Source organism: Macrobrachium rosenbergii, chromosome 32, assembly GCF_040412425.1.
Source record: "Macrobrachium rosenbergii isolate ZJJX-2024 chromosome 32, ASM4041242v1, whole genome shotgun sequence".
In the NCBI taxonomy this organism is placed as follows: Eukaryota; Metazoa; Arthropoda; class Malacostraca; order Decapoda; family Palaemonidae; genus Macrobrachium; species Macrobrachium rosenbergii.
In genome coordinates, this window is record NC_089772.1 from 449461 (window position 1) to 473587 (window position 24127).

A 24127-nucleotide genomic window follows, 5' to 3' on the forward strand; every position below is an offset into this window, starting at 1 on the left:
GAGTTTGTCTACCTAGAAGACTGTTTACCTAACAATTCTAGGTACCTAGTGCAAAAACTATGGACTTCATCTATCCGACATACCAGTCCACACAGAAAATGTGGTTAGATTGCCTCCATGCCGAGAGCCCTGATGAAATCTGTTGAAACAGTTTTGCATTTTGTTATATATCTTCGAGTCTTTTGTACAGTAAAGGTCAGCTCCTGCAAGGCTTCCCATTACCTGGTCCCTGAATAAGGTTCTTAGACTCTGTCATCCGCTCAATTAAGCAGGCCCAATACAACTATGTACAACTCATGTGCTCCAAAAGGCTGTCTTCTTGAGCTTTGGCATCAGAGCTCAGAGTAGTGAACTGAGTTCTCTTAGATGGGGCCTATGTTTCTTCACTCATACACCTACCTGTCATTTACTATTGTCTCCTGGTCCACCATTCCTGGCCAAGAATAAGGACTTTTTAAAGGGAAATTCCCCTTTTCTGATAAGGGAACTCAGTATTTCAGATTAAACATTATGCCTAGTTGAAGCACCAAAGGTTTACCTAGACATCACGGGAAACATCCCAGATGGACCTCTTTTTCCTACACCCTAGCACAAACAAAACTCTCTCTCTTCATGGACTGAGAATTGTTGTAGTGTCCCTCATTAAAAAGGCAGACCCTCCCTCACTCCTTTCCTTAAAGGTGAGTACATCATTGACAATAATCCCATTGTCATTGCAATAATCCCACAGCCAGACCCACATAATTAGGTAAGTCACCTTGGAACCACAAGGGATAATACATATACCTGTATAGGTTTGTTAGTTTTTTCAGCTCTTTATTGCCAAAGCCTAGTGGGTATCTGGAATTAGTGCAGCAGATTGCTGTAAAAATCGTTCAGATAGTGAAACAAGCATGAAATTTGGCACAAACATTCCTAAGACTACGCTCTCTTAGAAAAGGGCGCTGGCCACCTGAAAATCCAAGATGGCGGCTATTTTTCAAAATGGCCGCCATCTATGTTGAGATTCACTGGTTTGGGAGCATCTATTGGATGGAATATGCCAGTTTTTTTTTTTTAAACCTCGACTTTTAGGTTATAAAATGTTCCATACCACACATTTTATTGAAAACCCTTACTAAATGAATTGTAACCAAGATGGCATACAAAATGGTTGCCATAAAAGTTTTTTTCTATCCACAGCGCTAGAGACATAGAGACCAACTGTTTTTATTTAATGGTATATTCATGTGATCAGACAGTTTAACTAATATGCTATTTTCAACTGAAATAGTAATGGTATGGTCACATACAACATTGTGTCTAAGACTGTAACCATAAAAAAAAAGAAAAGAAGAGAAATACGGACTAAACGCAACCAATCTATGTATAGGTCTCTCAACCTACACCTTTGAAAAAAATTCGAGGATAAGAAGGTAGGCATAGCATGACACGTTGGATGCTCAAGCTAGATTATCTACTGAAGAGAGGGCAATATTTATCTAGACTTCACATTTGCAAGTGCACAGAGCTGTGCAGGGAAGACCCAGCTTGTAGCACTTGCACCTTTCCCGACAGCCTGCTTTGCATCCACATTTGGTAAGCTGTTGGCAACTCTTGGCTAAGGGCGAGTTGGTTGTCCAGAGGACTTGCCATGCTTCACCAGACTTTTGCCATCCCCACTCAGCAGGGTTCTCTGGCTGTGGCTGACATGGTGGCCTGCCCCCACACAACCAGCCTGGTACGCAGCACGCTTGGTGTGTTGGAGGAGAGCTCCTGGTTGGTGGAATGGCCTCATATGCCCTTTGTTTTCTGGCAAACATATCAAGTCTAGCCTCATCCACAGTGCCAGCAGTGCTGGATCTTTCATACATAAGTATGACAAACCTCTCCAGGACCTTCAGGTCACTCTCTTCCACTCTGAGAGGGTAGTGACTCAGTTTGGAGAACACAGTGGAGGCCTCTGGAAAGATGTTCCATGTCTGCCAGGCGGTCTTCTTGCCCTTGCTCCGGAAGGCTGACACTGTATCACAGCCTGTGAACGCATGGAAGAAGAGCATGCCATTCACCTTCTCCTGGCCCAGAGAGTTGCACAGGTCATGCACAGCAATCCAGCGCAGGCTCTGGCCTTGGCCAAATGCCACCCATAGCTTCTCTAGCCCTAGATTGTGGAGAGTGGAGAAAGCACTGACTGCAACGACAAGAACATCTGTGTCATTTGCTTTAACCGTGATGGTCTTGGCTCCATGTTCTGTGGCATATTTGGCATGGAGAAAGATGCGGTGTCAGCTTCCTCATGAGAGCACTTTTCCAGTCCCTGAAGACTAGCCTCATGAGTGCTGAGGACAGCAGACCCTTTCGTGGCAATGACAACATTTGTGGCAGACATCTGGGCAACTTTGTCTGCCAGGAACTGGAACAACTCTGTCTTGTTGGCATCGTGTCTTAGGAAATTGCGCCAGTTGGATGGAATTGTGTTCTTGTCTGTCACCTTGCGCCTTCCTCCTTGACCACGTTGGAGCCTGGTCTCAGCTTTGAGGCTGGATGTATTGTATACATCAAATACAAGATGTGATGATGTGTACTTGCTGCTATAGGATTGTATCACAGGCAAGAAGTCGCAAAGTGCATAGCCCTCAAAGGTCTTTCCTTTCTTTGGTGGCAGGCATGGACCAAAGCTGATCCATCTACAATGAGGACATCAGTCTTTGGTTCTTTGTCTTCTAGTGTAACATGACTCTCCAGGACCGAGGTCAGCTGAGACTTCTGACATGTGTACAGCCTACCACCCTCACTAAGGGAATCTGGGAATGTTTGATTCTCGTGCTGGAAGAATTCCTGCAGATCACATTCACGGCTCTGACAGGATATAAATAGCTTTGAGAAAAGCTGGCAATCCTCCTTCAGAAGTTTCTGCTTTGACTGTTCTACAGGAGCAGCTTCTTGCCTGAAGAAGTCAGTTCTGTTCTTCTTTATCGGCTCATAGAAGGAGACTGCATTGTTTGCCAAAGAGTCTGAAAACTTCTGAAATTTAGTGCGGCCTCTGTCAAGGTGTGTCTGTAGAAGTTCTGCTGAGCTGGGGTGGGCAATGTCTTTGTTGTCAATGGAATACAGATCCTGGCTCTCTTCCTGAAAAGGACTTCCCAAGTGTTGCAAAGCCAATGACAGCTTGCTGACTCTCTCAGAATGTCTTCTGCGCATGAGGTGTTTGTTCATGGTGTGTTGTCTGCTCATTAGACTCCTTACTTTGAACCTCTGTTTCGTATGCAGACACCAAGCGGATGATCTCTGGGCCAGCCACCATCCATCTTCTGAGTGCTGACGGATCTTCAGTCAGCCCAATGGCTCCGCCATCAGCCTTTATAAAGGCGTTGGTCTGCTCATGAGCTTGGTCAAGAGCCATTGCTGAGAACTGGCGACTGGTCTTGTGCACAACAAAGTTGCCAGCCTTGAACTCCTTGTGCAACTCTGGGTGTGAACTCTCTAGGGTAAGCATGTCCCTGAGGTGAATAGGCAGCCAACGAGCATAGTTTGTATTATTGTTGGAAAAGAAGTAGGGTATCAGCTCATGCAATGCCTGGCAGTAGAGGACAAAATTGGCCTCACGGAAGGACCTGATCAGTAGGAATATCACAAGTTCCATAGACAACACCATGTGCCAGAAGTGGAACTGTGGACTCTGCTGTCTTCGAAGGTCACACCACTCCTCAAACTCTAATGCCTGCTCATTGTTGTTTGCTTTCTCAGCACAGTAGTCAGTGTATGCTGTCCTCAGGAGTTTGTACAAACTAGAGGCTGTAACCTGGTGCATCTGCCGTGTCCTGGTTACACTTGCAGCTGACAGGAAGGATTCTGCAGTTCCAGATGAAGCAACTCCTGCCTCCACCAGAGCTCCTGTCCAACCACTGCCATGAAGAAGAGTACCAAGAGATGTCATTGCTGCCATCTCAATGTGCAGACCACCAAACATTACCAGATACTTGTCTTCGCCATACTGATCAGGCCACTGCCACTGCACCTGCTTTGCTACGGCATAGATTGGCTGATCAGCTGTGATTATGGGTATCTGGCCAGGTTCAGAAAATCAGTGACATCCTGCACTTTCTGCATCACGTGTTTGATCGTAGCAACAGAATGAGCCTGATCACGCAGGAGAGGAAGCAATGAAGTTATGGTTACTTCAAATTCTGGGCTTCTCTTCATTGAAGCGTGATGAGCTGACCACGTCAGATTCACTGCATCATCTATTTCCTGGGTGACTATGACCTTGTCTAGCCACTGATACTCCAGTGCAAGCTGTGGCCCCAAGATATCTGTGGGTGGCTTTGGTATTGCAGTGTTTGGTGGCACAGGGTTCTTTGTTTGAAAGGAAGCTGGTGAGATGTTTGTGAATGTGTCCGGCAATTCAGGCACCGACCTCACTTTCTCAGGTGCAAACTTTAGTTGCTGTCTTTCCTGTCCAGTGTTCTCCTTGGTGGGGTGCTGAAATATGGAGATGCTAGTTCCATGGAAGGAGGTAGTGGCAGTAGTTGCAGATGGGTTGTGGTCGATGTTGTCCATCACTGCAGTGGTGAACAACCCTTTTCGCAGTACTGGGGGACAGACCACACCCTCCTCCACATATTTGCTAACTGTGGCATCTCCTAACTGTGCAGAGACCTCCAGTACTCTGTCATAAGAGATACTGAGGCCATACTGATGTAGCATTTCAACCAGGTTTCTCTTCCTGGTTTTGGCATAGACTGAGAGTCCCATGTAGACTGGGAATGGTGTTTCTCTGTCTTTGGAGTGTCTATGAGTTGTTGCTCCTCTTTGTATCGGGGTAGCAGTTGAACTGCATGAGCTGTGCAATGGCCTGGTCTGACTTTGATGCTCCAAATCGTAACTGTGACTTGATGTCAGCCCATGCTCAACCATCCCTACAAACTGGAGCAGGAGAGGAGGCACAGAATTTCGTACACAAGCCTCAGAAAATGTGCCATCAAACCGTGACTGATGATCAAGTATAGACTTTCTGAGAATATTTGCTGCTTTAGCAATGATAACTGCCTCTGAAAGATCAGATGATTGAGCAAGTGCTTTTCCCACATCCTTTTGAAATGCAAGTAATACATCTCTGCCAGATTTATGAGCCTCAAGTTCTGGAATTTCTGCCAGAAGTTTGTCTTTGAGTCTCGTGGAATTTACACTTGGTGACTCTACACTAATTGTTCCAGACGTTGTTGGTAGAGGTGGCAAATATCTGCCAGCCGAAATGTGACTGGATCATCTGAACAAAGGTTGTTTTCAACAATGTATGTCATCAGTTCTGACAGAACTAGTGGATACACATCTGATTCTGACTCAGTGCTACCTTGGTCTTTCTCAAGGCTCCTCAGGTAGGACCTTTTTCTGTTGTAGAGGGCACAAAGACAGGCATGGTGATATTAAACTCCTGTGCAATGACATCCCCACCAGTCAACCTAGCAAGGAGCTTGCCATCACTAAGTATCTCTGCACATTCACGCAATTTCAAGTCAAGGTCCTTAGTACTAGCCTGTCTGAGATCAGATGCAGGTGCCACTTTCTCACAGAAAATGCAAACTTCATTGTCATGACTGGTTCGGCGCAGTTTTGCACGACTAGTCTCAGTGTTGCTGGTCTGGTCATTGGATTGTCGCTTTCTTGCGGTCCAGTTTAGTGTTGTTAAACAACAAGCGACAGTTCACATGGTATTTTGCTGCATTTTCCTGAGAGTGGCCTCTATGCCATCACCTTCATCCAGCCTTGCTGGATCCATTATCAGTGGCATTTCATTAATTTCACTGAACATGGGAATGTTCCCTTGCCAGCATTGTGTACCCATCATGGTCTAGGACATGATGACTTGGAGGTGATGTCAAGTGCTCACCTCTTTTGTCCTTCTGACAAAGACAACACAAACTCCAGTTTGTTTTCTACTGCTCAATATTGGATTGGCATCACATTCTGCCATGATTTCACTTTTGATTAAGGCCGAGGGGTTATCCTTTTTACCACCTTAAACAAAGCACACATTCCTGTATGGGATTCAACTAGGTTCGGTCTCCCTACACCTAGCCCGATCATTCATCCAGTGCCATTTAAGTGATCTGTACACCATCCGGTAAGTACATGAACCATCATGTACAGCCCCCATACCCTGGCTCGGCTCTCCCGCGCTGGCACATCCTGTCTATTCAGGTGCGGCTATCTAACTATAGCTGGTCTGGGGCTGTTAGAAAGCATTTGGGACACTAAACTAAACTATACTACAACTACTAGTCTAAGACTACAGGATTAGTAAAGCTGGATTAGCTGGCACTGAACCCCATGCTGAGTTACACAGCAGTGATGTCACCAGTGTGCCCTGGTTGTGTGCAGACATACACTCTTTTTACATTTATTAATTTTCCTTCAAAATTGATGAGTTATTCGAAAGAGATGGCCTCATTAGGATCTAAAACCACAGAAACCAAGATCCATGCTTAAAACGATAATTGTTGAACGGGCATTATTTCTCATTATAATTATTGTTTCTACCTTTTCTTGGCAGCCATATAGCCCCCATATTTAAAGGTAAACTGTACTGGAAGCTACAGAAACATAATATTCACAAGAAATAGTATGGAAGAGCTTTACCATATTGCTAGAAGCAAATACATGCCATTCTAGTGAAAAATTAGCCAAAATCTGTCGATACTGGCCGCCATCTTGGAATTTGGCCGCCATATTAAATTTTTGCGTGGCCAGCGCCCTTTTCTGATAGAGGGAACTTTAAAGAGCACTTGTGCAAAATTTCATGCTTGTTTCACTATCTGAACGATTCTTATGAAATATGCAATTATCTGCTGCACTAAATGAAGAAAATGGTTGATAACCTGTAACTATACTTTAGACAAAAAATTTAAATGTGTTGCTGAGATTTATTTGTTAGGAGCTAAGCCATTTTGCCACCTGTCAATTTCTTTTGTAAGCTCCTTTGAGGATGAACAGCGGCTACGCTATCAAAGAACATTTTGATGTGGGAAAAACCTATTTTTGGTAGCTGCTGTGGGTTCCTGATGAAAAGGCATGAGACTGGGGTGAATATTTATCTTGCACAGACCTGGTGTGCAATGAGAAAAATAGCTGACATACACGTTGTCGTCACGTGTGCGAGTAGGATGAGGGGAAAACCCTGGACAGGAGACAGAGCCCTCTTGTCCTGAGTCCTTTATATTCTATAACTGTGCCAACATGCACTATTCTGGCTGAGACCAACTGTAAGAGAATTCTTTGAGATTGGTTGGTCTGTCTTATGTAGAGCCTTGGGGCGGACCATGTGAGTGTAATTTATTTGAGGACTCACAGTGGCTACCAGAAATCGGTTTTTCCTACATCAAAATATGTTTAAACTGCAATTACTTCAAAACATTATTCCTGAATATTCGCCTGTATTCATAACCAAAGATCATCATTTAATGTCTAGATCATGGTAGTGAATGTGATTTCTAAATGTATTAGCATGGTACTATTTTTCCATGTAGACTTTGTCATACTGTAAATGTACTTGTCTATGGGTGGGACAGTGGGCTGTAACAAAGTATAGCAGTTCCACACCTTTATTTTGATGTTAGATTGAATGTTAAAGAGCAAAAAAAGAAAAAAAAAATCAGATAACGTTTCTACAGACTGAAATGAATAACTGTACTTACAAAATTATTTGGGAAAGGGTGTCTTACAACTTACCTGCAACAGGCTTGACAACAACTCCTGAAATTCCCAAGACCACTCCTATCACGAAGGTCTGACCAGCATACAGAAGGGATTTAGGAACTGATGTTTGCGTTTCTAACCTCTGCCGACGTTTCTTCAAGAAAGAAATAACATTTGGAGGGCATGAATATTTATTATAAACAACTATTTTCTATTACCCTGAGGATTTTAAATCTACAGGACTTTAAATCTACTGAATGGAAATGAAAATTTCTCTTCGATGATTTCAGTCTCTGCACAACTGGAGTTTAAAATTTTCATTTTCATAGTCTTTACACATGACAGCTGTTAATTTTACTGTAAGATTTTAATATTTTTTAGGATTTTATTGTAATTAGGGTACATTATTATATGCCCCAACAGAAAGTGTAAGAGCTGCTAGCAAGTCCCGTGTTAGACATTTCCTTCTCTTTTGAATTCCATTGAAACTGAGCAGCATGCTGAAGCACTACTTGAAATATTCTTCAGAGCAGGTGTACTTATAACTCGAAAGCATTATAGTCACTGTAAATGCTTAGTGATATGAAACATTTTTCGGGATAACTTAGCTTACCTTTTTATATTCCTGGTCAAAAGTAAGACTGGCTATTGTATTTCCAATAGCAGAGGAAATGAGATTCAGGCTGTCAGCTGTACCCCCAACAACATGGCCCATCAGGCTTTGTGCACCACGAGCTATTCCTTCAGCAAATTCATCGGGTCCTTCAATGATGCCCTGTAAAGAAGGAAAATATTGGTGAAGGCATTTTAAAAATCAGTGTATTTAAAGACGAAAATTAATAGACTGTAATTTTCAAGACACACAAACAGTAGTTACTGTACTGCGAAATGAATGCAACAGAGTGTCAAAAGAGGTGCTCAGTGTTACTAAATGCACGGGAAAAAGAGGTTACTGTCTGAAATGTATTACAAAAGTAAACTGGAAAGAGGGGGCGGGGGGAGTGAGAACCTGTTGTGACAAATGGGCGGGCCTTAGAAGAGGGAGACATTTCTATTATCTTGGAACACACTGGACTGAAGCAGGAGTTGAGAGTGCAGTAAGGAAGAGAGTATATAGTTGCAGTATGGATTACACAGAGAGACGTAGCTAAACCACTTGTTAATAAAAGTGTTCCATTAGTATTACAGGTTGACCATCACTAATCCAGCAATCAGTAGTCCAGAACAATCAGTAATCCGGCACAAATTTCAGCTAGAGTAATTTCAATGTTTCCGCACTAATTTTCAAAATTCCCGGTCGCTACACTAACTCGCTTCGCCATTTTTCGATTTGGTGGGCGCAGTGTGCTGCATCAACAAACTGGTAGCATAGCCTACATTATACTGAACTCTATTCACATATTAACAGTATTATACAAACATCAACATAACAAATGTGCATCTTTTTCATGGATCTTTTAAAAGTTATGTTTTACTACATTGTTTCCAATTGTATTATAAATTGTGATCAATGTTTTGTTTTGGGAATCGGTATCGCCGTGTTTATTTATATATTTGACTAAGTTCAAAGCACTTTTCTTGCTTCTAGTTGGCTTAAACGAATATGGATACTTTATTTTTTTGGGACACGGATATTTTTCGTTATACGAAGTGTTTTAAGTCGAAATATAACTTAAATGTTTTGTTATGAAATTAATTTAGCTATTTTTTCGTTGATATATGATGTTTGCGGGAATCACGGCTGGCCGTTTTGGTCGCATGTTTGTTTTGTGCAAAAAAAAATCAAGATTCCGTTCGCTATTTTCTCTTGATTTCATCATAATACGAGCTTTATGTATTTATCTTTTATCTGCGTGAAAACAGTAGTAATTTGTATTCTTTCATGCCCAGTAGTTTTGATTAAAATACATTCTCTCCAGTTTTATTTACGGTCAAGTTTCATCCATGTTGCCGATGCATGATAATTTATAGTCATTAGCAGCAGAACATTGTTTTCTCAGCTTCAGCTACAACTTACAGCTTTAAGTTACTGTAGCAGTATATTTCTCTGCTGATCTTTTCTCCAAAGCGAATAAGGGTATAGTGTAAAAATATATCAGTCCTATTGTACAGTACTTAACGTCATTTGTAACATAACTCTTTAATTTTGTATTACCGTACGATGGATTGAAATACAAGCAAAACAGTTGTTATCTGATACGATTATTAGCAAAACAACAGTTTCCCGTTCGGTTGTTTATGGCTGTCGCATTTTTGCAAGAGTATAACGTTACTAACAATACTTTATCATTCTCTATTACTTTTTAACTAGCAGATGGAATAAAGAGATGGAGGAAAAGAAGTTTTTCTATTGTAAGTTGGTCTCTCTCGCTGCCTGATTGTACCTGCTGCCTGCGACTGCGCGAATTCCAAAAATATTTCCTAAATATTTTCATACCCAATCCTAACCCCATCGTAATCGTAAACTCGAAATATCATAAGTCGAATTATCATAACTCGAGCACTACCTGTATTTGATAATTGTCTTTTCTTTATTATCCAACTTGTACTGATTTGTGGGATATTTTAATTCTAAGATGATGTGCTTAGCTACTGGGTTTCGTGTATTCTAGCCTAATAAATGGCTAATCCGGCACCCTCCAGGTCCCAGTGATGCCGGATTAGTGATGGTCAACCTGTATTATTATTATTCAGAAGATTAACACTATTCATATGGAACAAGCCCATACGGGCCACTGACTTGATTGACTGATTAATTGCGGGTTATCTGCTATTCAAGCTTCCAAAGAATATGGTGTCCACTCGAAAGAAGTAACAGAAGGTAATGGGAAATATAGAAAGAGGAGATCAGCTATTAGAAAAACAGACATATTAACAAATTAATAAATAAATAAAAATACTGTATAAGTAAAACATCAAAACACAAGTTGAATTGTATTAGAGTAGTAATGCATTGCATCTTTCTTTGAATTTCTGAAGTTTCAAATGCACAACATCCTCCATGAGGCTGTTAGTCCAACAGTGTGAGGAGTAAAGGACTCCTGGAACTAAGAAGTTCAACAGCGAGGCACATTTACTGCATATTGGTGCTACTGATCAGCGAATCTGGTTGCTCTCGGCAGGTAAAGGGGATCAGGGATCGATTGTGAATGCAAAAGATCTCTGTTAAAATGCAACTTATGAAAAAGTGATGAACAAGAGACCATCTGTCGATGGTCCAAGTCATAACTGCTAGTACTATTAGGAAGCAGAAACCTACCACCACTCACCATTCTATCTAAAAGAGACAAATTTCTGGCAGAAGCAGACATCTACACCAGAGAACAGTATTCTAGTAAAGGAAGGACAAATGACCTAAAACAGGTTTCACTGATTTTATCACTTTTATAAATATATGAGGCCTTTAGAGCAACACCTAACTTTCGTGCTGAAACTTTCAGCAAATGCCACACAAAAGTTAGGTACTTCATTAGATGTTTCTCCAGATAAGATGTGAGCCAAAAGTTACAACTAGAATAATTAAAGCTTCAGACTCATTCAGAAAAGTCCCATCCACCTGAGGGGGAGGATGGGATGGAAAATCGGTATGAGATCTACTAACCAACAGTGTTTTCGTTTTACTGGAGTTCAGCTTCATACCCTACTGACTCCACCATTCACTGATCCGGTCCATGTCCCGACTGTGGCTGATGGCAGCTTCATTTCTCATAAGTGGAGACTTTACTACAACCGCAAGTGTTGTATCACTGGCACACTGAACCATCTTGTTTTTGAGGCAAACAACCATATCACTTGTATACATTAAAAATAAGAGTGGACCAAGAACACTACCCTGTGGAACTCCAGATATAACAGGTCCTGGTTCACTAAAAATCCTGTCAACAGCAACTCGCTGCTGCCTACCTGTAAGGAAATCATGAAATAATCCTAAAACATATCCACCCACTCCAAGATTCTGAAGTTTATAAATAAGTGCCTTGTGAATTACTAAATTAAAAGCAGCACTAAAATCTATTCAAATTACTCTGCACTCAAAACCCTTATCAAGGGTCTCTTGCAGATGACACGTCAAGTCTAAAAGAGCACCGCAGGTACCTAATTGCTTCCTATATGCATATTGACTGTGTATAAGCTAACAATCCTTTAGATGCAACATAGGTTCGGGATGACAAGTATCAGGGAGAGGGACATCCTCAGCTGACTGCTTAGCTTCAAAAGCTCTATGAAGCAGTTCAGCCTTTTCCCTAGGGCCAGTAACCAATCTACCATCATCTGTTAATAGTGGTGGAATGGAAGATGCGCCTGACCCAAAGATAGATGATGTCAATTTGGTCCACTACAGATGAGGATGAGTGATTCTTTCAAGTTTCTTCTTGAAGGAGTTATTGTAATATCTCTCAATTCTCAGGATCTAATATAGCATCCGAAATATTAAGTGCCTGACAGGTTTCAATAATGCAATCTCAATCAGCTCCAAATTTCAGCCACACTGTTTTTCCAATGGTGTCATTAGGAATACAGTATACTAATTAATAGATATGTCCATCTCAATGGCACAATGATCAGAAATGCCTATATATTCACAAAACCAGAGGATATAAAGAACAAGAGCAGACCAGCCATGCTGATCTATGGAATCTGAATTTAGCCACTCGCCATGTTTTGCATTACAGTCTCCGCAAGTAACGAATGAAGCTTTTGAATCCTGTGACTGAGCCATACTAATCCTCTCCAAAAGACAATCATATACATAATATCACTGATATTTAGTAGAGAGAGCACACTTACAAATAAGAAACATAGGCTCTGATAAGAAAATGAGATGATTCGGAAAAGTTGAGACAGCAGAATGTTCAGATTTATGGCTGGAGCACAGTGGAAAGATGAACTGATGAAGATGCTGGAAAATGGACTGCGATCTCAAAGACTCAGAAGATTTGGGCATGTGATGAGAAGGGATGAGGAACTGTTGGTCAGAACATCAGGAGATATGGAGTGGGAAGTTGAAGGCCTGTAAGAACTGCCAAAAAATCAGGAAAAAAGAGGGAAGGTGAATACCTAGACGTGATGGGAGTTCAGGCAGAAAGATCACAGGACAAAGGTTAGTGGAGAAAACTCATGTTACATCTAACCCCATGAAGGGAAAAGTTGTGCATAAACATTTATGATGACGATAACGATTCACAGTACTCACCAATGCTGGTTGATAAATAAGATCTTTAACACCTTGTGACAAGTCTCGCAGTCTCTGATAGGGATTACCAAGAATGTCTAACCCCAGCACCAATACATAAATCTGTAATAAAAAAGTAATGCTTACAAAATTTTCCTTAAACTTACATGGTAGAGAAATAAATCTTTTAAGCATAAGTAAATTTTAAATCTTTTATGGTGTAGAGACTGAGAAGGACAAGGCTGACCAAAACAAGCCCAGTCTCACAAAACATTGTTTTAATTGAATTAACTGGTAAGAGCTAAAATATGTACCTCTTGCAGGTTAAATGATTCAGAATGAAAATGCTCATGAACAGGAATACTGATCACAAGAATAAGGTAATAAAGTCAACTTGAAAGCCATTTTTCATGAACGTTACATGTATGTGTAACCCAAAATATACTGATGAAGAAAAATGTAATTATTAACATAAGGAAGATACCTAAGTATCCTCATACAGATTGCTGAACTAGTCGATACATTGGAAACGGCATAAAAGATTTTTATATTAATAGCAACAGAGCAACTTGTAACATAAAACACTTAATTGTATCACTATATAGCATTAACTTTTATAAGATATTAGGTTAAAAGCTTTAACGTGACATTTATTCAAAAACACAATTAGAAAATTACTGATGAAAGAACTCTCCTGACAATAACAAAGGATGTGTACATATATCAAAACCCGTGCAAGCCAGTGGCAATTTCTCTTTTTCACAAACTGAAAAATCAGGGGACAAGAAAATAAACAGCATAAAAAGTTAACAAATATGCACTGGGTAAGACAACAATTTTTGTTCATGTTAGTGAAAAAAAATCACGCTATCTATTGAACCACTGTTAAAACCCTGGTTTATTATAATAATAGGTTGGAAAGAATTACTGTAAAGGTTATCTTATTTGGTAGGATTCCCACAATACACTGCTTCATTATCAGGATCTGACCTGCTTTTGGTACATATAGGCCTGGTAAGTGACCCAGACTGGGCGACAGGTGATGCAAGTGATGTATAAGCACGACTGTGAGGGTGCTCTGTAATTGGCTGCCAAACTTTGTAATGAAATCAAGATTTGGGCATGGATTCCGTGTTTCGTGGGTATCCAGGGAGTCTGTCCTAGTTTTGGTTAAAAGACACTGGAAAACTGCAGCAGGTGGAGTAAGTCCTTGTAGTACAGTACAATTAAGGTTTAACCTAGACATCTCGATTGGCAAGCTGATATTTTGAGGACATGTAGAGGTTACCAATAGGAACTATAAATCCCAACAGGCCCAAAAATGCCTATGACGCTTTTCCGAGTTACTGAAAGAAAATGCCGGCCATATTGGATTTCTCACTTTTTCTCGGTGTTTTGCTTAATAAAGGTTAAAAGATTGTGTCAACAGGTTGCAAGTTGATTGATTCTTATGTTTAAGAAGTTGTAGAATCCGAGTTCGTTGAAATTTTTGCCGTTAAACTTAAGCGAGTGAAGCTATTGTATATTCTATTGACGACCGGAGAGTACAAATTTCCGGCAAGGAATATGTCCATTCAAATGACAAAAAATCCATCGTCAATATCAAACTTACCTTCGATACAAATCGCCTACAGATTTCTTCACCTTTTAAATAACACCAAAATCAGTTATCTAGAATTATTAGTTACAGAGTTATCATTGTTTTTGTGAAACTGTTACTCCTAATGGTTTTTGTTTGTTACCTAGGCAAATAGGAACTACAATATTCAGACAGAAATACGCAATGCATTGTTACTTTTTCTGTCAACATAGGTCTTTAGAAACATTCTACAGCACCTAAATTAATGGTATAAAAGGTATTTATTGTTAATAAATTTCATGAAAGAAAAAAATATTGATCAGCATTCCTAGACTGACTTGTTTATTTTCTATTGCAGGTGCATGAAATTAGTATATACTGTAAGTAGATTTAGACACAAGAAGAGAAATTAGAGATGGAAAAGGCCAGAGTATTTTATGATAACCTTCTGGGAATGATTGTCCTGGGGAAACTGTACAAGTAACAAAAGGCTTGAATAAGATAGCTGAATGTGGCAACTTAAAAGCGGACATTTGTTGTGCACGTCAAATGCAGGAAGGATTATACATGTCGCCCAGAAGCCCCGTCAAGAGAAGTTCATTTGGACCATAAAATTTGGGAAGATTTTGATTCAAGACACGATGCCCATTTTGTGCAAAACCTATCTCTGCAAATATTAAGAAATTTAGGAGGACATATCCACATGAGTACAGCTTAGTAGAAATGCTGGAAATAGTTAATACTATTGAAAGTAATGCTGAAATATGAAATGATGATTGGGGTAGGGAAATCCTACTTCGGCAAGCCAATGTTACTGATCTTGATGCAGTAGTGGGTCGATATCATCGTACAAGTTAGAGATATTTTTTTAGACAACTGTTCCAAACCAAGAACTAGTGAACAACAAGTCCGAAGGCCAGATGATGATAAATCATGATCTTTCTTGAGACTATGTGAGTATTTAGAGCAGAATGATGAATATCAATACTGTCTGGATGAATTGATGTCCATTATGAACAACTTTGAAGGAATTGTATTGTATACAGTAAGAAACACCTTAAATGAAACTTGAAGAACATATTGGTAATCAAAATAACTATAACTGATATCAGTGGAAAAAATAGAATTGTCTGTTTCACACACTGTGTAAAGGACATTCTCTCAGATGAGTGGTATGCCCAGAGGAAAAGCGACCCAGCTGACGAGGTTAAGCGAATAATTTCAACTGCTGCTGAGATCATTCGAAATTATATTTGTTCACGCCCTTATGAGTGTCATTTGTTTCCCTCTGCAGAGCAAGTAATATCAGGAAGTAGTGAGCTTGTTCCAGTGTCTCTTAGGTTATTGACAGATGGGGTCTTTAAAAGTAAGGAAGATGACAGTAATGTTCAGAGGAAGTCTGTCAGCATTCACCATGTTATAATCGCTGCAGTCCGACCAAGGTCATTCGTCTCCCCAATTCAGATGGGGCTATGTGTTCATCTACACAGAAACTATGGATCACGAGGACTAATAGATATACTGTCTAACCAATGATTTTGGTCACCATATAGAGAAGTCTTGAATTATGAGGCATCAGTAACATTAATCACATCTACAGAAGTAGGTCCACAATCCTATATCCAATATTTGTATGACAATGCTGATTACAATGTGGCGACTTTAGATGGTCATAGCACGTTCCACTCAATGGGAGGAATTAAGTGTGTTACACCAGCTGAGCACTGATTGATTGTGGGTTATCTGGCGTCACAACTACCAGGTCACTGACGCTGAATACTAAATGTGATCTTTTCACTTTTATATGTTAAACAAAATTAAAAATTAAATTCTGCTAAAAAGAACTACATATAAATTTGATAAAAAAAACAAATAGAAAACTATAACTTAAAAAATAAATAAATAAATTTCTGCTAAAAGAACTATTAATAAATTTGATCCAATAAAAACAGTATAACTTAAGAAAAAAAATATACTAAGACAGCACAGCTGTTAAATATATTTGAGGAGACCAGCTTCTTTGATAAAAGAGATAACGTTATTAATACATATACTTTCTCCCAACGGTTTTGCCTGCTATAATTACCACCTGCTTCACTGCTATATAATAAAAACGATTCCTAAGTTCCACTAGACTGGGACACTCAACCAGCAAATACCTAACAGTCAGCGGAACTAAGCAATCGTCACAGAAGGGCTCATTCTCCCCATTCATCACATAGCCACGAGTTGAACGCGTATAGTCAATATGTAATCTACACAATTCAACCTCCCACTTCCTTGGTATTAGGTCATATTTCCAAGGGTGTGTCTGACCAGTGATTTCCTTCATTTTACTGGGGCCTACTCTGTCCCACTGAAGTGCCCATAAATGCTGGATGGATTTCCATATACCAAGGAATGTATCACGATATGGAACAGGGCATTTTCTCGGTATCAAAGTTTGTGCTGCTAGTTTGGCTAGCTAGTCTTCCTCTTTATTTCCCAATATGTCCACATGGGCAGGAACCCAACAAAAAGAAACAATGCTCCCTCTATAATGGTGCAAGAAGATCCACTGCAAGATCGTCAACACTAAGGGATGATCAGTATTGAAGACTTCCAGGGACTGTAAGGCACTTTTAGAGTCACAAAATATTGAGTCGCCAGACAATGGGAGTGTTGCAATATGTTCCAGTGCCGCTAAGATGCCATACAGCTCAGCTGTAAAGTTTGAAGCAACTGAAGGAAGCGCACCTCTTCGGTTAAAAGATTCACTAAAAACTCCATAACCAATGCCAGCATTGGATCTGGAACCATCAGTAAATATAAATCTTGTATCTATATGCTCTGATGCATGCTCTAAAAATATTGCCCTAATTTCCTTATCAGATTTATTCCTCTTTGCTCCACTGAAGTACTGTACCTGCAGAATTTCACAGCAGGTAACTTCCAGACAGTAGTAGTGGGATACACAAAAGGAAGTACGGGTATTTTTCTAATATTTGTATCCTCTAAAATCTTTTTAATTCTATAGCTAAGAGAAGTAGCATACCTTGGATGACTTTCGTAAAAACTGTTAAAAATATTTCTGTCTGCCGTAGCAAATGCCAGAGGTTTGGGAAGTCGTTGCACTCTAAACCAGTATCGAAGTAATGATGACTGGAGATAGAGTTCAAGGGGCATTTCTCCTGCATCAGCTAGCAAACTAGAAATTGGTGATGAACGGAAAGCTCCTGTGGCTTTACGAATACCTGAATGATGAACAGAATCTAAAATTTTTAAGTTAGATGAAGAAGCTGAAGAATATACTTCACAACCATATGACAGTTTTGATAAGATTAAGGTTTTATGAAGCTTTAGTATAAGATTTCTATCAGCTCCCAACTGGTGTGAGACAGCACCTTCAAGATGTGTAGAGCTTCTAGGCACTTTGCTTTTATATGTTTGATATGGGGGACCCAAGTCATTCTGCTGTCAAAAACTAGGCCTAAGAAGCGCGCTTGTTTTACACATGGGATTCTACGGCCATACAAATAGAGGTCTGGATCAGGATGTACTCCCCTGATCCGGCAGAAGTGGACAGCAGTAGTCTTGCTTACAGAGATTTTAAAACCATGTTTCTCTGCCCAACTTGCTATTTTATTTATTGTTAATTGTAACTTTCTTTCAGCTATAGTCATCCGGGTGGTAGCAAAGGATATTGACAGGTCATCCACAAATAACGTCTTTAAGACCTCTCTTGGAATAACAGTTGTGACACTGTTTATGGCCTGAGCAAAAAGTGTTACACCGAGAACACTGCCCTGGGGAATACCTTCTTCTTGGCACCTTTTCTCTGATAAAGTACTGCCAACTTTAACTTTAAAATACCTATGATGTAAAATAATTTGACAAATACAGTAAAGGTAATTTTCCTCGTAAACCACTATTATGCATTGTCTTCTGAATTCCATGTCTCGAGGCAGTGTCATGTGCCTTTTCTATATCCAAAAAAACACTGTTACGTGGTGTTGTTTGGAGGCAAATGCTTCACAGACAGAGGTTTCAAGTTGCAGTAAGATATCCAATGTGGAGTGCATTTTTCGAAAGCCACACTGAGAAGGTGTTAAAATATTGTTGTGCTATAATACCACATCAGCCTTACATTTACCATTTTTTCCATTAACTTACACAAACAGCAAGTTAATGCAACGGGGCAGTAACTTGCTGCATAGAGAGGATCTTTTTCCAGGCTTAAGGAATGGTAACATGGTTGCCAATTCCCATATGCTAGGGTAGCTGCTTTCATCCCATACTCTATTATAAAAAGTTTTGTGTTCTTTTAAATGTGTTTAAACATTTCGTAAGGAATCACACCTGGGCCAGGGGCAGTGTTCTTGCTCCTGGCCGAAGCAGTCAAATTCCCTTTCAGAAAAAGGCATATTGTAAGATTCAGTTTTGTTTGGTGAAAAGTCAAGTACCTGTTGTTCTTCCATCATTCTGAAATGTCCTGGGGAACTGTCTGATTTTTCAGAGTCTCGAGCAAAGTGTTCAGAAAATATATTACTAACTTTTGTGGCATCAGTGACATGATTATTATTTAATTAAAGTACTGGAGGAGGATTGGGTGTAAATTTACCCTGAATTTTTCTTATTTTCTTCCAAATGCTGCAGACTGGTGTTCTGCTGTTAATTGAGGATACATATCCTGCCCATGCGTGTCTTCTGGCAGCTTTCATAGCTTTTCGAAATCGTGCCCTACACTGTTTATAAGTGATGACTTTATCCACGGTGCAATGTCTATGGCACCTGGTCAATGATGACCTTTTAGCTCGATGTAGCAGCCTTAATTCTTCTGACCACCATGGAACTGGCCGTCTCCTGAAAAGTCCTTTAGTTTGAGGAATTGAATGTAAGCCTGCAGTATGGAAAGTTCCACTGAGTAGATCAATGGCATCATCTACACTTGGGAAATCTTTAGCATCCCCTTCCAACTCGCTCAAATCTTTGAATTTTTTCCAATTTGCTTTCTCTAAGCACCATTGTGGTGATCTTGGGATAGGTGGACCATCATTGGTGCTGATTATAATTGCAGAATGGTCACTGGTATGCCAGTCATCACTTGTTCTCCAACTAAAATCAACACCGTAATTGGAGCTACAAATTGAAAGGTCAATGCTAGAGAAGTGCCAGTCTGAATGTGATAATGGGTAGGTTCTCCAGTATTAAGAGGGCCTATATCTTCATTTCCTATAATAGACGCTATCATATTCCCTTTTTGGTTTGATGTTATATCTCCCCACAATGGATGTCTGCTGTTGAAGTCACCAAAAAGAAGAAATGGCTCTGGTAGTTGCCACATTAAGGATATTAAGTCCTCTTGGGAGACATGACTATGGGGTGGAATGTAAAGGGAACACAGTATTTTACCTTCTTAAATTAATCCGTACAGCCACAGCTTGGTAGTGTGGAGTATCTCGACGGATGTAGATGAGGGATCCACCGTGGTTTCCCACTTCCAAATCAAATTCAGCTCTGAAGTGAACATATTCCCTAGGAAAAGGAGTATATTCACCTAGAATGGTCTCCTGCAAACATATCCCTGCAGGAGAATACTCATAGAACAAAAGCTTCACTTCCTCATACTTTGCTCAGAGTCCCTGACGGTTCCACTGAATTATGGAAGTGAATTTATTTTTGGCTCCTTGGGGGGAATAACAACCTTTCCTTCAGTGTCTTTGACACTGAGGGGGTTTTTTAGTTTCTTCTCTCTCCATCTCAATCAAGACGGAGAGAGCAGAGGTGTTCTCTAAAGAGACTGCCTCAACTGTCTTGCTATTGCTGGCAGTAGCCAGCTCTGCCTCTAAAGAGGCAGAAGCACCAGCAAAGACTGGTGCCAGGGGATCAGCATCTGCTGGTTTGTCCTCCGAAGAGGAGCTGGCACCGGACCAGCACTTGCTGGCCCCACCTCCAAAGAGGCAGATGGTGGAGGGTGTCTCAACTGACACTTCAATTATTCTAAGCTCTTGTTCACGCCTTCCTTGTTTGTTCTACTGAACCTTGTTTTCGCATTACCATCATCAACAGATTCTGATGAATCTGTTAGGCATCTTTACAGCGATTCTTTTTTTGACTCTACCTTTGAGCTTCTTATTTTGGTTAGTTTATTTGTCTCTTTCTGTTGGTTTCTAAGTTTTGCTACTATTGAGGCAAAAGTTATCCTTTCCATCACTCTTAATGCCTAAATTTCTTTTTCAAATAAATATATATCACACTGTTGAGATGATGATGCATGTTCCTCACCACAGTGAACACATTTAGGTTCCCTTGTGCACATACCATGCTCATCATCTCCACAGTTGACACAAACTGCAGGATTTTCTTGTATTTTGGACTGGCACGTCTGAAGGGTGTGTCCAAAACGTTGGCAGTGGAAACACCTTCTGGGCCTCGGGATGTACCGTTTTATTTTGTATCTATGCCAGGCTGCAGAGACATACTCTGGGAGTCCTAAAATATTGGACGTTAATATTAAGGTAGGTTGAGGTATTCGATCACCATCCACCTTCTTTGTGATCCTGTCCACCTTAATTACACCCTGATCTTTCAATTCATTTGCAAGTTTCTCCTCAGAGAAATCCATTAGCTAAGGGGCATAAATCAAACCCTTGCTGGAGTTCAAGCTGGAGTGGGGAGTGCACTCAACCGTAACTCCCACAAGGGCTGACAAACTCACCAACTTCATGCTTTCCTCTGGGGAGGTACTCACTACCAGGAGCATATTACTGTTCTGAGGGGATATTTTCGGCTGTCTGCCACAGCATTTTACAATTTCCCTGTTTACCTCAAAAAATATAAAAATTGTCACCATTAAGCTTCAGATTTAGAAATTTTTCATATGAGTTGGGTACAAAGACCCCAGGGATTATTTCATACTTCTTGCTTTTTGTTATTGCAAATGGTTCCAGTGTGATAATACTGGAACCAGATGCTTTTAAAGTTGGATTCCTGGCCATATTCCTTCTTGCCTGGCATTGGGTCGTCAATCATGTCTGACTGTCATTTGGCCCAGGGGTACTAATTTCAGCTGGGGACCGTCCATGAAAAAAAAAAAAAAAAAAAAAATTTTCCACACTGCTGGTGAACACTGAAGAGGCACCATTGACTTTTCATGGGACCCTATTCTCAGCTAACGACACCAATAGGAACTGACTCTCAGATGTCCACCACTTACCCTACCCAAAAGGGATAGCACCAACATATGAGAGAGGCACAAGTGTAAGCCTAACCTGCTTGTTGGGACCGAGACTATTACTAGAATACAATCATCCCCACTCTGACTATGTTGGCGGGCATACCGGAAAATATGCCGGGAGTCCTACCCCTAGTAATAGCCCACCCCTGGAATCCACGGGCTGATCTCAGGGATCTGCCTTCAGGGTGTCAATACGACATCATATTGACACCCTTCAGGTCCAAACATCATTGGGTTGGATGACGCTCCCAATCACAGTTCCCACATTTAGCTTCGAACATGAACCCCAATCCAAGGTATGATGCCTCTTCCTTTCACACAGACAGGAAATTTAATGAAGGTGGAAATATCCACACTATGTAAGCCAAAGAGTTGGAAAAAAAAAAAAAACTAGAAGCGGTAGTCATAGAGGGGGGGGGATAGGAAGGTGGAAGGGAGCTGAAAAAATAAGCTGGAGGAAGAAGTAAAAAAGGAGTAGAAGAAACAGAGGTCAGAGAGACATTTAGAGTCAAGCGGGGGAATGATTTCCCCTCGTTCGAGAGCCCTCTTGCCCATCACAAATCTATAGCATGAGAAAGAATATTCCATGCTGGAGCCATGTGACTGCGTCACGGGAGTCTCTCATTAAGGGGGCGCCAGCTGAGCAGGTTACAGCTCAGAGACCAGTTCCTATTACAGAAAGGATAAATGCTACATCACTTGACCAACTTGGACTATTTAAGGTAAAAACACACCAACGACCCGAAGTCCATGGCTATTCTGTGATAAAAGCTGAAGATATAGAAACCTAGTGCAGATACCAAAGACCATTCATACTGCTAATCGACTCGACATTTTATGGTTGTGCAACTCTTGGCTTCAAGATCTCTCTTGTCCAAACTGGAAAGGTTTCATGGCAGAATATACAGCAAAACATCATCTTACCTCTACCATTTGTCAACTTAAAACCCAGTAATCCATCTACAATTTACACTTGCCTTCTTCATGCTGCTGAGGAAGGTGAAAAGATTGGTCAGTCTACAACAATGGTTACATTTGACCAGCCACTGTATGCTAAAGAATGTGAAATGGTTCTTGCTGCTGATCCCAGTGGCCCACTTTCATGATTAACTCTCCGTCTTGAAGGATTTCACCTTCTAATGTCATTTCTAGGAGCTACTGGAAGCATAATGGCAGGAGTGGCCTTGAAAACCTATGGGAAACAGTTTATGCTAAGAAAGTGTTCCACATATGATGAACGGACATGCTTACTCCCGAAGTCTACGCGCACATTTCCTGACCCAGCAAGCTTTAGGGATGCTGCTTTTAGAGTCAATCAGTATTAATGAATGTCAAAAAAATTAATTAAAAGATTGGTACTTATGTGATTGACAACTCAAGAAGTCTGGATGAAATATTGAACTCTGTTGCTATTGATATTGTGAATTTAATTGACAGAAAGCTCAAGACACTTCAATCACCTGGAAGAACAGAAAAGTTGTGGGTGCAATACATGAAGCTCGCTGTTATTGTCAAGTTGTTTATTTACGCAGAACGTTGTGGTGATTGGGGTCTTCATATATATACAGTGTAAAACTTATGTTACCTTATTTACATGCAGCTGGCCACCTGAATTGTGCAAAGTCTGCTCAAGTCTATCTTCAACAAGTACTTAAGATAGAAACAAAAATGACACAGGAGGAATTTTAAAAGTTTACCTCATGGGGATACTTCACATTGAGAAGATCTGATAAATTTTGGTCTGGAGTCTGGCCTGATATGACAACTGAACAAGTCCTTATGCGTTCATTAAAAACAACTGGATGCCTAACCTGAGGACGTGGAATCACATCGTCAGTTACAGCAAAATGGGTCAAAGCAACGCTGGCTACAACAAAAATGATTAACGCAGTGGAATTCTTCAGTGGAGTTACTGCTTCCTATTCTGAACAACATGTAGAATTCAGGAACTCTCGACAGAGCCTCGATGTAACTGATATGACTACATTCAAAAATTGGTTATCAGTTCATAATCCATTCAACAGATCATCACCATTACTAACTTCCATAGCAAGTAGTGTTGTGGCAAGGGAGAGCATAAATTGTGATGAAGCCTTTTCAATTGGATTAACATCAATGAAGAAAATGCAGGGCAAGGCCTTCACAAACGTCCAACTACAGAGAAAAAATAATGTTAAATCTTTGCCAAAGATAACAATGGCAGTTAAGATAAAGAGAGAACCAAATTATTGTAAACCCCAACCAGTTATTCCATGGGATTGTATGTGTTGCTAAGAGTGAAGAAGATCTCAAATCGTGTCTATCGTATGAATTTGCTGTTCGTCCCCCTTCTCTGTTTGATGATTTATTTATGTGTAAAGGAAAAAAGTCTGCTCTTGTCCCAATATCTGAGAACCTAATGCCTTGTGAGAAAAATAGTCTTCACAAGGTAGTGTATATCTTAGATGGCGAGTATGTTCTCCATCATGTTGTCTGGCAGTGTCTT

The 24127-nt window shown here is 40.4% G+C and overlaps 1 protein-coding gene across 4 annotated transcripts in view; it reads right to left on the reverse strand.

The window, feature by feature from the left end:
* The window catches only part of LOC136855600 (intermembrane lipid transfer protein VPS13A-like), a 315401-nt gene that overhangs the window by 83520 nt on the left and 207754 nt on the right, over positions 1-24127 (reverse strand). For all 4 annotated transcript variants that reach the window (XM_067132695.1, XM_067132694.1, XM_067132693.1 and 1 more), the window contains 3 exons: positions 12869-12970; positions 8288-8449; positions 7708-7828 (listed from right to left, as the gene is read on the reverse strand). In XM_067132695.1, the coding sequence (XP_066988796.1) occupies positions 7708-7828; positions 8288-8449; positions 12869-12970 (385 nt within the window). The remainder of the gene's footprint in view (positions 1-7707; positions 7829-8287; positions 8450-12868; positions 12971-24127) is intronic.